The sequence below is a fragment of the Pyricularia grisea genome, assembly GCF_004355905.1.
Source record: "Pyricularia grisea strain NI907 chromosome Unknown Pyricularia_grisea_NI907_Scaffold_1, whole genome shotgun sequence".
Lineage (NCBI taxonomy): Eukaryota > Fungi > Ascomycota > Sordariomycetes > Magnaporthales > Pyriculariaceae > Pyricularia > Pyricularia grisea.
The window spans coordinates 7,675,477-7,689,022 of NW_022156716.1; the positions used below are offsets into that span (position 1 = coordinate 7,675,477).

The following is a 13,546-nucleotide window of genomic DNA, read 5'->3' on the forward strand; positions in this document are numbered from 1 at the left end:
CAGGCAGCCACGCAGATCTACTCACAGTTTGCGGCAAGTCGCTTGTCGCTGTTTTGTTGCAGCACAGTTATCTCGAAGGAACGGATAAGATTCGACGCTAGACAGACTTGTCATCCAACCTAATGGCTTCATTGGTTCTTTATCCGATCAAACCGACGAACAATGCATGAGATGACAGTCTCACCCATCACCGAGTTTCTTTTTCCATTGCGATTATTCAATCACAGATATCGTGAATGTAAAAAAATAAAAAAATAAAATCACCCGGAACAATCGCATCTTGTAGAAATAATAACCCACAACTGTCGGTATAGTCGACGACGTCATGGAGAAATTAAAGGTTGCTGTGATTGGGACAGGTGAGCGACAAGAGAGAAGCTCTTTGTAAGATCACAATACACCCTCAACTGACCGCATACAACTTCGCGCATAGGTCCAACCGGACTGTCGATGATCAAAGTCCTCCGCGAGGATGGCTTCCGTGTCACTGCATTTGAGCGCCGGTCCCGAGTTGCCGGTCTGTGGTCCTACTCGGATAACACAAACTACACGACCGCGCTGCCGACCACAGAGGCCAACATCAGTAAATACCCCTGCGGTTTCGCCGACTTTCCCATACATGATAGTAAGTGCTCATTTATCAAAAAAGAACATTTTTTTTCGTTTCTCAACAGTTTTCTTCCATCATAAAAAGCTAACCAGAAATCGGCAGAATATCCACCGTACATGAAAGCAGGCCACTTTCAGGAGTTTATGGAGGATTATGCCAAGCACTTTGACTTGTTAAGAGACATCGTCTTCGACACCACCGTCAAGCGAGTCGTGAGAAATGAAGCAGATACGAAATGGCTGGTGGAAGTCGAGAAGCAGGGAGGGACAGTTGAAGAGCTCGAGTTCGACAAGGTCGCTCTCTGCCATGGCTACCAAACCCTGGCCAAGATGCCCACCTACCCCGGCCAAGACAAGTTCGAAGGCGTACTTATACACGGTCAAGCATACCGGACGTAAGTAACGCCTCTTCCCCTCCTCTGCTAGTCTGCCATAAAACCCCCCCCCCCCCCCCCCCCCCCCACAGACAACCCCCTAGTCTAACCTCTCACCCAAACCCCTCCCCCCAAACAGCGGAGAAGCATTCAAAGACAAAACAGTCGTGGTGGCCGGCGCGTCAGCATCATCCGGCGACGTGGTACCAACCCTGATCCCTCACGCACGCAAAGTCTACCTCTCCCACCGGTCCGGCGCCCTTCCCATCCGGCGCTGGGTCAAGGGCAAGCCGGTCGACCTCAACATCACATGGCGTCGCAGGCAGATCGGCTTCCTCCTGCAGCGATACGTGCCCGCGCTGCACAAACTCATCAGCGACGCCGGGCTGAGCCTCGCGGCCCGGCTGACCAACGGGCCGCTCGACCCGGCGTGGCGCCTCAAACCGTACCAGTCGCTGACGCTCAAGCTGACGGGCATCTGGGAGACGGTGCTGGATGCGCTGAGGGAGGGGACCGTCACCAGCGTGCACGGCATCAAGAGGTTCACGGGTCCGAGGAGCATCGAGATGGACGATGGGACCGTGCTGGACGACGTCGATGCCGTAGTCTGCTGCACGGGTTACCAGGCTGATTGGGACATTGCGCCGTTTGTGCGGACGAGCTTGCCGTCCGCGTATGGGTACGCCGGCACGCCGCTGTACAGGCTTTACATGAATATGTTCCCACCAGAGTACGCCGACTGCTGTGCGCTGCTGTGCTACAGTGCCTTTGGGAAGAGTAATGGGTTTACGTTTTCGGACTTGAGCGCACAGGCTATCAGTAACGTGTAAGTTTCCTTTGTTTTCTTTTTGGGCTTGGTTGCTGCTGGTTTCTGTGTCCTCTTTTTCTGTTTCTTTCTCCTGCTATTGATTACAGTTACTTGGTATACGTCTAACAAATTACGTTTCAACAGCTGGCGAGGCGTCGAGCCGTTACCACCCAAGGCCGTCATGGAAAAGCACATCGACGCGCATCAGGTCTGGGTCGCGTCGCGATGGAAGCAGGACCACTCGATAGACACGAGCTGCGTCAAGACGTGGGAGTTTCAGGGCTGGCTGCACCGCGCGGCAGGCACCGGCATGGAGAACATAGGATGGGGCTGGAAGGGTTGGAATTTTTGGTGGAAGGACCCGGAGATGTACAGGCTTATGAACCACGGCGTCGAGACGGCGCATGCGTTTCGGTACTTTGAGACGGGTAAGCGGAGGACGTGGAGCGGGGCAAGAGAGGCCATTATAGAGGTGAACAAGCGGGCTAGTATCTTTCCGCTCAAGAAGGATGCTTTGGAAAGTGGAAAGATTTGATGAATGTCGGCTTGTAGTTGGATGGAGACAATTTCTTTTTGTGTGACAGAATTATGAAGATGTGGTGGCTTCTTTTGTGATCTAAAAGATATGGCAATTATTAGCATACATTCAACGATGCTGTTTTTCTTGGCCACCTAGATGGTTGTCTGTTTTAACAGTATAGAAATGACTAGAACCAAGGTTCGCCGGTCAGGCCGGTGGTGAAGAGCTACCTATTGTATGAAGCAAATTAAAGCAACTAGGGAATGGGAATGGCAGCAGGACCACAACAAAAATAGGCCTTCTCGGGATATCTCTTCCAAAAGCATGGAATCAACCAACAGTAAAATCTGGAGCTTACGTACAACATGGAAATGTCAATATGTGAAACTGGAAACTGGCAGTAGAGAAGCTACATGTTGTAGTTATTGCTTGGCTCAGTTAGAAAATGTCCATAAATCATTCAGGGATGGCATGAGGACCCCTATTCTCGACAACTCCGGGTCTGACACAGTGATCATCCCTCCAGCAACAAAAGTAGTGGAAGTTTCTCAGGAGCAGCCCCAACTCAGGATAAACTGAATGAGGTCTTTCATCTGGAATATCAGTGCATCTACCCTGTTCTTGCCTCAGCCGTCACCCCCGTTTGCAGAGTGGAGCCCAGGAGGGTTTTGCCTTCCGTTGGTGGTTGAGCAAGTGGTCGAGGTGAGCAGCATCTGACCTCAAGGTCAAGGCAAACCAGAGCAGGAGCATAATTGTACCGAGCTCATAAACAAGTACCGAGTGAAATCACTTCTTATTCCCCCGCCGCCCCTCTCTCTTCGTTTGCAGTTATTTAACCAGGCCCACTGCCTCTCTTGTCATCTCTCTGCTCTCAACTCGCGACAATCTCTTCAAATCCAACCTTCGCCTTCACCCCCAAGCATAGGTATCATTTAGATATCATCAGAATCTGTTTATCCAGTCTTCATCAGTCATACGCTATCATCACAGCCATCATCGAGACAATCCCAAGCTTTCTAAGATGCAGCTCACCAAGGTCTTTGCTCTAGCCACCGGCCTGGCCACCACGGCCTCTGCCTTTGTCATCCCCGCCGACAACCTCGCGAACGCACCCACTCCTTGCATCTCTTCCACCGACACCAACCAGTGCACCCTGTCAATCTTCACTGACCGTCTGTTGGGCCGACGTCTCATGGGACTGTGGAACAGTAAGCACTCCCACTATCCATCCGTGGCTTCCTGACTCTCAAGCCAGATAGCTGACACTCAAACCCATCACAGACAAGTGCGAGCACATTGGCCGTGTTGGCACCGAGGAAGACTGGGCTAGCTTCTATGGCCAGTGGAGCATCGGCGGCCGCGGCCTCAAGTGGACTGCCGAGCTCACCATCGACGGCGACAACTATGGCCAGGCCCTCGGCGTAAGTGTAACCCTGACGTGGTGTTTATTGAGCTCGCTTTGACGATGCTCACCTGCCGGTCACCTTTTGACTTATGCTGACACCACGATAAATAAGATAGGGCATCTGGTACGCCGGTCGTTACACCAACCTTGACTCGGTAAGTTCAAAGAGGGATATCCCAATTCAGTTTCCCCATCTGCCTTTTACAGACGCTAACAGTGCTTTGATATCCATAGGGTGTCCGATACAACTGCAACGACGACAACAATGACTCTGAGTGCACTCGCGTCCGTTTCGACTGCAGCTGACCACATCAGGTCACCACACATTCACAAACCAACACAAGCTCAGCCTTTCCACCTTTCTCCTTGCCTAGCATATCTAGTAGTGAGAGTATGAAGGATCATCTGAGCTATGGACGGGAAAATATTTGGCGGTACCTAGTACAGTGAGCCTCTTTGGTAGCATTGGGACTTTCTCATTATTGAAGTCTACCTAGGAATATACAAAGATTCCGTAACCATGACATTTGTAATGTGACAGCACAGTGACAAGATACCAGGTTCATCACTCCCTTTCGGATTCGGCCGCTGCCTCATATGTTGCTCAGTCATAACTTCGTTTTCTTTTTCTTCGTCAACTAGTTTGAATATTGACTGCAGTTTCAATGCCAAGCCAGTACTTCCATGATATATATTTCGGGAAACCTATTACATAGCCTCGTTTGATGAACTACAAGTATGATTGATCTTGCACGAGGTCCCCATCCGAGCCGGATTGGAACTCTTCTCTGTTCTTGATGGTATAGTGATCAAGCATAGCTGCTTGAGTGTAGTCTGGCTCGTCCTCATCATCAAAAAGATGTCTTCTTTCCTTTGCATCTGGGACTCTGGAAAAATAACAAGTATTCACACGGAAACGCTATTAACCAAGTATGTCTATGCTATGTCTGGTTTCCCGTCCACTACTCAACCTAGAAAGTCCAGCACCTGTGACATTTACACTTGTGTCCCCATCGATTACAAAATCAATGCTCTCAGTCCTTGTTGCCTCTTCGAAACCCAAGCAGATGCTCAAGAGGTCAGCAACGTCCGAGTTGAACTTTCCAAGCATTTTTTCATCAAATCGGTAGTAGGGAGTTGCTTCCTTTACGAAGCTCTTTCATACCGATGTGAGGGAATAGTATAAAGGAAGTCCCGATTGGGATGAATGGCAAGAGGCAGTATGTTATAAAAGGCCTGCATTCGCCGCCCTTGAACCCCGAGCACATCTTGTTCATAGATCAAAGCAAACATCCGGACAGTGGACACCAGGTCAACCAAATGTCTCGCATCTACAGGTCCTGTCACACGAGATTGGAAATCCCAGGATTTCCACGATCAATGGACGCCATCACTTCGTTGAATGGTATGTTACCAACCCGGACTCCCCTTTGAGTGTCTACATAACGTCACATTTCATAAGTCGACGCCGGTTTCGACGCGATTTTCCAGTAGCTGACCGTTGAGACGTGGTTGAATAGACTCGAAGTTATCGATCAGAGACTCGATCATACTTGGGGAGTCAACGGCGCAGACCACTGTTCTGCTCCACCACGTTCCGGCAACGTAAGTCTATCCCGGTACAGTAAACACTTTGCATCTTCTAACTTGTATCGTCAGTCTTTTACCAAAGGCAAAAGAATACAAACTTGCAACCTTTGCGCGCGTTGTCCATCGATGCGCTCACTGTCCTCGGGCGCGCAATCTGGGGAGAGAAGGGCCTGGACCGGATTCACTTCTTTGCATTCGCAGGAGGCGTGTGGATGACAGCGGGAATATACACGATCATTTGACGCCCAGAGAGACCCCATATGAGACCCCTGTTGGCGCCGGATTCCCAGGAGGAGCGGATCCGCAGCTTTCCCACCTTTCAGCACATTCTTGAAGGTCTGGCCACCGCTCTGGACAGCTTGGATGGCGAGTCGCACTGCAGTTGGGTTGCTGTTGATGGGATCCGGGGGCTGGTGTTATGTGCGAAGCTTGGTTGGAATTGGGGATCACTATATGGCAGCAAAATTGGCTGGTTTAATGGTAATTCTGTTCTCGCTGGCTCATTCCATAGCTTGTTCATTGTTGTAGCTGGAAGTCGCAATTTGTACCAGTTTGACTACTACTGACTGTGTCTGGTCGGTCGTTCAAGATGCAGACAAAGTGACATGACATAGTTGCAGCCTCTACCAAGTCAGAATCCGGGGGTTAACTTACGTAAACATTAAGTTGAGTAAGCCCCACTTCACGCGTCGCGAGTCGAAGAAACTTGAAAGCTCCAACGACCAAAAGCCTTTGGCGCCAAAAGCAAGCCTCAAAAGTGGAGGGAAAAAAACAGCTACGACTTTGGTACGGAGTTTCCGACACCTGCATTGATCCCAATTGCGAATCGTCAAACTCACAACTCCAACAAATTGACGAAACAGAATCCGCACTTAGACTCGTCATCCCCACACACAATGCGTTGACCTCGAACCGGCTCAAGCCACCAGCACACCAGCAATGCCCGGTCCGAGAGCTTCGCTGCCGAGCCTCAGCGCCGTCGACAATGTGTGCTGGAGGTGTTGCAGCAGCAGCAGCAGCAGCCTGTCGGTGCCCGGGCAGAGATTGAGAGGATTCGCAATCGCAAAAAATCAGGCGCAGCCCCTGTCGACCTCACCCGTACGACCGCTCCGTTTCGGCGCCACTACAACCGTTAGAGCAGCAGCAGGTCAGTCTCCGAGGCCGAACGGAGCATACTTTCTATCAAATGTGCTGCTGGAAAGATTCGGTGGTTTTCAGTTCAGCCCTCGATCTCGAGCCATAGCCGGCACATCTGGATCAAACATATCAAATACAAAGAGAAATGCCACCGTCGCCGCGGACATCCCACCCTCGACGTCGACAGCACGCCCGCAAGTCGATGACGAGCTTCCCCCCCACCGCCGACGCCAAGCTGCGCGTCGCACTGCCGAACAGGCGGCTTCTGCTTCCTCGAATGCACCCTCTGGGGCTGCAGAGACCACCCCAGTAACACCACCGCCTGCACCATCAGGCGATATCCCTCCGGATGCATCCAGTATCCTCTCCAATGCAGCGGCTGCTCAGCCCGCACAATCCCTCCGCCGTCGTCTGACGACACTTCTCGCGCTGTCCAAACCCCGACTCACGATGCTCGTTGTCCTCTCCGCGATGGCCCCCTACGCCCTCTACCCGGTTCCGGACTTCCTCACGCCAGGGGTATCCGCACCGTCTCTCTCACCCCTGACACTCCTCTTCCTGACGACCGGAACAACCCTCTGCTCCGCCGCCGCCAACGCGCTCAACATGATCTACGAGCCCAAGACGGACGCCCTGATGAGCAGGACGAGGACGAGGCCTCTGGTCAGGAACCTAGTCAGCACGCGCGCCGCCGTCTGCTTCGCTCTCTTCTGCGCGACGACGGGCATCCTCGCCCTGCACCTGGGCGTCAACCCGACCGTCGCCTTCCTCGGCGCCGCCAACATCGTCCTCTACGCCGGTATCTACACGCCCCTCAAGCGCGTCTCGGCCTTCAACACGTGGGTCGGCGCCGTCGTGGGCGGCATCCCGCCCTTGATGGGCTGGGCCGCCGCAGCGGGCGAGTCGGCTGTCGGCGACGGCTCGTGGCGCGAGCTCCTCCTCGCCCCCGACGGCAGCAGCGCCGGCGGCTGGCTGTTCGCCGCGCTTCTCTTCGCCTGGCAGTTCCCGCACTTCATGGCGCTGTCGTGGGGCGTGCGCGACGAGTACCGCGCCGCCGGCCTGCGCATGCTCGCCTGGACGAACCCGGCCCGCAACGCTCGCGTCGCCCTCCGCTACGGCCTCGTCTTTGTCCCGCTGTGCGTCGGCCTCTGCGCCGTCGGCGTCACCGAGTGGTCCTTTGCCGTCACCTCCCTGCCCGTCAATCTCTGGCTGGCCCGCGAGAGCGTCCGCTTCTGGAAGGCGCAGGGCGCCGCCGGATCCGCCCGCGGCCTGTTCTGGGCCAGCGTCTGGCACCTGCCCGTCGTCATGGTCCTGGCCCTGCTGCAGAAGAAGGGCATGTGGGGCCGCGTCTGGAGGAGCGTTTTTGGCGAACCTGACCTCGATGACGAGCTAGCCGGCGACGACGATGGGTGGGAGTACCTCGACGAGAATGAGGAGCCTCCGGCCGTGACGACAAAGTCTTGACGGGTTTCATTGTTTCACCGGGGTAACAAAAAGACTCGGAACAAGACATAACTTGCACACGAAGGTGGATCAACCGATCGAGACCCCGGAATTAGTCGATGGGTATCTGAGAAAATTAAGGAGGGAGGAAAGATCAAAGGGGTACGCCCCCGATCAATGTCGTTGTGCTAGCCATATGGGAGGGGTGAAGAGGCGGAATCTGTAGATCAGGAGAGAGCACTTTGGCTTTTTCCCTTGTCACTTTTGTTGTATTTTTTTTTTCTTCGAGCATTTAGAGTGTAAATCTGTACAACACCATATCCGCGTTGTTTCTTGTATCATTTCCGTTGACGTTCAACCAGCAAACCACCGTCTTACCCTTGGTTTCGGCCGAGCAGATCATGCACGGCCAGACAGACGGTGCCTCGCTTGCCGCCGTAAGGGATTGCCTGAAAGAGCCCAGCTTGCAACGCTGAGCCGTGCCATTCTCACGTGTCGAATGTTTAAAAGGGCGAGGGACGCGCACCAAACGATACAACTCTAGCACAACTATCAACCAGAAGCCAAATCAAATTCTGATCAAGGTCTATTCTAAGCTTTATTATTCATGGCGATGCAAATTTCCCAGCTGGCCTTGGACGCTTTCTATTTCATGCCCACTGCCACAAATCGTTACGGTAGCAGTCTTTATATGCCCTAATTCCATGCCTTAATCCTGCCATTCCGTTGGGGTATCTTAAATATGCAAAAGTTCCCGCTGTCCCCATGCCGACAAATGAAAATTCCCACGAGAAATTCTTTCGTAGGAAAAATAAGAGAAAAGAGACCCAAGTCGAGAGACAAAGGAAAAAAAAAGGTCGAAATTCGTTAGCATATCAAAATCATGAACGCCGGTCTTATGCAAATGCTGAAGAACTAGAGGAATTGGAAACCGACGAGATGAGATAAGATCAGGAAAAAAATGGAATGAAGAGAGAGAGAATTGAACAATTATAGGAGATAGAGCCACAATATTGTGTGCCCTAGACTGCAGAGAGTGGAAGAAGAGAAAAAAAGAAACTAGCGTAAAAAACATGACAGTAAAAAAGTAACGAGAACCGCCCCCGAGATACCATGAAATATACATAAGGAGTGAGGCCAATGCAAAACCCCAAGCCGCCACCTGAAACGCCATACCACCAGAATGAATGTGAGAAATCAAGAGAAAGAAAAACTGCTCGGCCTGTTACCAGAAAGTGTTACTGGTAACTATCGAGCAAATGAAAAAGGGGCTACCCCCGTTCTTCGAAAGAGAGTAAGAAGAATAATTAAAGAAAAAAAAGACATAGAGCTGAAAAATTCGAGGCGTTGAAAACTAGGTGGGGGATATCATTTGAAGACAAAGGAACGTCATCTGGATGTGCCGATGTAGGTGATCATCCAGTAGTAAAGAAAGAAAAGAGAGAAGAGATAAAACAGAACAAAAGTCAAAAGACATTTGAAACAGTAAGAAATCAGGAGTCAAAAGACTTTCTCACACTTCTGTGTTGTTTCGGATGAGGTGCGGGCCAGTAAATGTGGCCGACTTAGACGCCGTGGTGTCCGGATCCGGAACCTCGATGGATGAGGGAGCCAATGCCCATCTCGACGCTCGGTAACCTCTGGCCGTGGCCCAAGTACGGACTAGGGCTGTGGCTGTCTTCTGCATGGTTTTGTGTATAGCCGGCCGTGTGGGTACTTGATACAGAGTTGCTGTATCCGTGGTGGTGTTGGTGTTGGCTAGGGCCAACGTAGTAGCCACCGTGGTTGGCGTATGTCGTCGTGTTGGGGTGGTGCATCGCCGCCGTCACGGCACCGTATGCACTACCTCCAGTGCTGCCACCGGCGCTGATGCCAGCAGACGAAGGTGAGGAGTATTGGAGCTCCTGCTCGTCGATTGGGGTCATGCCTGACACTCCGCTATCATCATCATATGCTGCGTTTGAGTGGCCGGCGTCGGCGCGCTCACGTCTAGCCGCATGACGAGCAGCTGACTGCAAATTTTTGATCCCGTTGGCCATGATCTGTGGAAAACGTCATGAATTTCATTAGCGCTAATGGCTTTCTGATTTTTTGAGCCAGATATTTCTTGCGTACCTTTTGCTCAACCACATTCCACTTTTCGCCAGTGATCCGTGCAAGTGGCTGCCAAATTTCCTTCCGCACCTTCATATACTCCTGGGCCAGGCGCTCCAGCTTGCGCGCATCCCAATCATCCGCACCCCTGCGTTCCATCAGGCGCTCATGGCGTTTGCGGCAGGCGTTTGAGGTCTTGGATGGAAAGTGAGTTGACTGGATGCTGGACCAATTCAAGCCCTGCGCGCGAGCGGTAAGGAGAGTTTGGTCCTCCTCGGCGCTCCATGCCCCGGAGGAGGCTCTATGTGGGTGGGAAGGTGTCGGTAGTCCATGGGTAAAGGTGTTGGCAGGGATGGTGATGGGCGGCGGCGGTGGTGGTGCCACAGCGTACGGGTCAAAAGAAGGGAGCGTCATGGGAGGCTGTGTATGAGTTGCTGACAATGGCTCGTAATATGATGCAGCTGCAGCCATATTACTGTTACTCCTGCCGTTGTAGTATGCCATTTGTGAGGTGCTGGTGGAGATGCTAGCTGGCATTGCGAGAGGATTTGCTGTGTATCGGAGATGGTTATGAGACTGTCGCGTAATTTTGGGCATACTAAGTAGGGTTCTGTTATTGGCACTCTCGTCTTAACGAGTGTGACCCAGCAGGGAGAGATGCGACATATGATTTGGAGGTGTGAGGCCCGAATGCGAGTGAACGAAAGAGAGAGAGAGAGAGAAGGTCTGAGTGAGCGTCTTGACAGGTGTGGGCTGAGGTGAAGTTGACCGTGAGTGAAACGAGAGAACGGTCAGGCCAGGCTTGTTTGATTGCTGTGTTGGGGTATGTGTTGGGGATATCGAGTTTCTCTTAGACAGTTTGTTTGATAGAGAAAATGGAAAGAAAGAAAGTTTAAAAAAAAAAAAAAAAACAAACCACAAGGCGCATGGATTCTGATATATCAGTTTATCAAGTTCATACGGATGTCACAAGGTGAGACGGCTAGAGAGGTGATCATGGCGACGCAGTGACTTATAAGTGGGATTTGGTGACAGGGGGAAAATCCAAAAGTAGAAACGGCATCGATCTTGCTTGTGGACCCCTTGGCTGCAGGCACAACTGTGTAAGGCCAGAGTAAGGTGAAGACGCCGTGTAGTTGATCTGAAACAAGGATACATCTAAGCTGGGCTTGTCTGCTGAAACCCGGTAGGTGTGTCTAAACGAAGAGATTCAACGACTTTGAGCCGCGCACATTGGCTGACGGTTTGTGTGGGCGTCTGTTGTCCAAGCCGGGCGGCTAGCAAGATGGCCAGCAGTGGGTCTGCCGAGAACGCGGAGCGGTAGGGCGGCTAGCATTCTGCAAGTTGATGATCCTCGAGGGGGTTACCTTACCCTTGTCCCTGTGCTCATCCCAAAATTCAGACGAACCATCAAGCTTTCTCAGAAATCGGATGGCATTGTGCTATGAATTGAGGGTGATGTTGAGCTGGATGTTTTCGACAGTTCATGAGGTGAGTGATATTGTAAACGACCCAAAATCCAAACGTAAACAAACGAAAAAAAAAAAAAAAAAAAAAAAAAAAAAAAAAAAAAGAAAACAACACTAGAAAAAAAAAAAAAAATTCGAAACCACAAGCCGCATCGTGAATAGAAATCTGAGATTACAGCTTACTGCAATCAGCCACTCGGCACATCAAAACATCAGAGAGAGAAAGAAAAAGGGGCAATAGAATCGGGGTGCAATCGTGTAGACGCACGGCAAATGCAGGTACGCACGACACCACAACGCTACATCGCGGGTCAAAAATAGAGGCGGGCAGGGGGGTGTGTGCTGGTTGGTGAGGGGGAGGGGAAATAGCCGCCAGTTACTGGCGTCGGGCAACCGCCAGCCTTGTACAGTGACGCCCACCCACAATTGCTGGGCCAAGACCAAGCCTTGCTTGCTGTCATACCATACTCACTCACCCTCTGAGGAATACCTTAGTTACATAATGTTCCGTCTTCTTTCCGAGCTAAATCAGGAGTACAATCTGGAAGCCAAGATAAGCAGGCCGCAGCAGAAAGGATAAGAACTTTATTGAGCTGGTCACCGATGTACCTACCTGGTTTTTGTCTATGTCGTTCGTTGGGCTTGGGGTCGTATGGGTACCTACAATTGAATCTTTAAATAAATCAAAGGCCCGCCCTGAGCCTCCTAGTCCATCGGGCTGTCGAAGTGCCGTCTTCAAGTCGAGATCAACACAACCTCGATGCAAATAAGCTCGTCAGGAAGCGGCGAAGGAGCTCGGTTCTGTCATGAAACAAAACACAAAGTGCTCAGCCACTCAGATGAACTCAGTTCGGGAGTTGGTGGTGGGTGTTGGCCTTGTAGGGAGATGGCAGCCAAGAGCGAAAATTTGAATCTTCATTCCACGCCAAGCTCCCGACACATTGGGACTGGATTGCAGAAGCGCCACGATGGGGGGAAAAAACCCACTGGTCGGCGTCTATCAAGCGCGAATTGACAAACATGGGCAGTAAACATGCAAAAGAAAGATGTCATGTCAAAATCGGTAACAAACCAACACCATTTTAAACGCCGCGGTTAAAGAGCCGAGAAACACGCGAGTCCAGGTTGTTGCGGGCGCTAGAGGGGCTTCATCACAAAGTGTATGTGGCATCATCACATCAAAGCCGCAGATGCATCGCAACATCACCGGACTGGGCTTTGTGGGCTCAAACTGTCGCAGTATCCGCTTCGAGAGACCAAGAGAAGATGAATGACAAGATTGAACAAGACTGGTTGCTTTAAATGGGGGCCCACTGGGAGAAATTGTTCCCGAAGTGAGGGCTCAATCGATGCAGCACAAGGAAGGTAAGGCAAGGCAGGATAAGGTACGTTCGTACCTGTACCTTAGGTAGGTAGGTACCTTACTTTACTGTTGTGATGAACGTCGGAAATGCTCCGCAGCGTGGGGGCCGCTGAAGTCAACAAGATGCATGCAATCAGAACGTATGGGTAATTTGCAGTTGTGGTGATGGCACAATCGTGTAGGACGTAAACTTGAAACATTTCGACGGGCGCTTTCCCAAGTCATGCCTTGGACAAAGAAACTCTACCGGAAAGTCATGCCCAAATTGTGAAAAAAAAAAAAAAAAAAAAAAAAAAAAGATGCATATCGAGAAGTATTTTGGGTGCCAGATTTCCACGGTTGTCAAGCGCGCGCAGCGCAGGTACCTGCGATTCAGTGCCTCCCGGCAGCGTACGTCAATGATTCAAAAATAATGAAGCAAGCGCTCGGGTTGAGCAAGAGCCGCCGGTGAATGTGATGGGCGCGTGTTTTCTGCGGGCAAAGAAAGGTACGAGCCAGGTTCTGAACACCAAAACAGGTTAAGCTTGACGCCCCTATTTTTGGTCAGTCTGTTCACGTGGAAGCGACAGTACTGATTGGTGAGAGCTTGGGGGCGGCGATCCACCACGGGCGGATCTGGAGCAGAGAGCAAAGAGGTCAAGAGAGGCAGGCAGGCAGGCTGGCAGGACCTTGCAACCCACCGAGCCGAGCTTGCATGCTTGCTCACAACCTAGGTACCAGGTAGGAAGTACAAC

At 51.6% G+C, this 13,546-nt stretch overlaps 4 protein-coding genes across 4 annotated transcripts; 3 read left to right on the forward strand and 1 right to left on the reverse strand.

The window, feature by feature from the left end:
- The first annotated feature begins 116 nt into the window (after positions 1-116).
- PgNI_02341 (uncharacterized protein) lies at positions 117-2,421 on the forward strand. The gene is made up of 5 exons (XM_031122408.1): positions 117-359; positions 434-625; positions 713-1,004; positions 1,123-1,809; positions 1,936-2,421. Exons 1-5 carry the CDS (start codon positions 326-328, stop codon positions 2,324-2,326), a joined length of 1,596 nt encoding a protein of 531 aa, XP_030988358.1. The 5' UTR covers positions 117-325; the 3' UTR covers positions 2,327-2,421.
- A 911-nt stretch (positions 2,422-3,332) lies between these two features.
- Positions 3,333-4,022, forward strand: PgNI_02342 (uncharacterized protein; the record flags this gene model as incomplete). Its single annotated transcript, XM_031122409.1, has 4 exons — positions 3,333-3,519; positions 3,593-3,732; positions 3,833-3,871; positions 3,951-4,022. The coding sequence occupies 4 exons, from the start codon at positions 3,333-3,335 to the stop codon at positions 4,020-4,022; spliced, it is 438 nt and encodes a 145-aa protein (XP_030988355.1).
- Positions 4,023-6,245: 2,223 nt separating this feature from the next.
- Positions 6,246-7,907, forward strand: PgNI_02343 (uncharacterized protein; the record flags this gene model as incomplete). Its single annotated transcript, XM_031122410.1, has 1 exon — positions 6,246-7,907. The coding sequence occupies one exon, from the start codon at positions 6,246-6,248 to the stop codon at positions 7,905-7,907; it is 1,662 nt and encodes a 553-aa protein (XP_030988356.1).
- A 563-nt stretch (positions 7,908-8,470) lies between these two features.
- PgNI_02344 (uncharacterized protein) lies at positions 8,471-10,886 on the reverse strand. The gene is made up of 2 exons (XM_031122411.1): positions 10,002-10,886; positions 8,471-9,928 (listed from the first exon to the last, which is right to left on the reverse strand). The coding sequence occupies exons 1-2, from the start codon at positions 10,575-10,577 to the stop codon at positions 9,452-9,454; spliced, it is 1,053 nt and encodes a 350-aa protein (XP_030988361.1). The 5' UTR covers positions 10,578-10,886; the 3' UTR covers positions 8,471-9,451.
- Positions 10,887-13,546: the final 2,660 nt, after the last annotated feature.

Coding starts and splice junctions, on each gene's coding strand:
- PgNI_02341 (XM_031122408.1), top strand. CDS start 326: ATGGAGAAATTAAAGGTTGCTGTGATTGGGACAG. Junction 360..433: donor GGTTGCTGTGATTGGGACAG/GTGAGCGACAAG, acceptor CTTCGCGCATAG/GTCCAACCGGACTGTCGATG. Junction 626..712: donor CGACTTTCCCATACATGATA/GTAAGTGCTCAT, acceptor AGAAATCGGCAG/AATATCCACCGTACATGAAA.
- PgNI_02344 (XM_031122411.1), bottom strand. CDS start 10,577: ATGCCCAAAATTACGCGACAGTCTCATAACCATCTCCGATACACAGCA. Junction 9,929..10,001: donor GGAATGTGGTTGAGCAAAAG/GTACGCAAGAAA, acceptor CGTTTTCCACAG/ATCATGGCCAACGGGATCAA.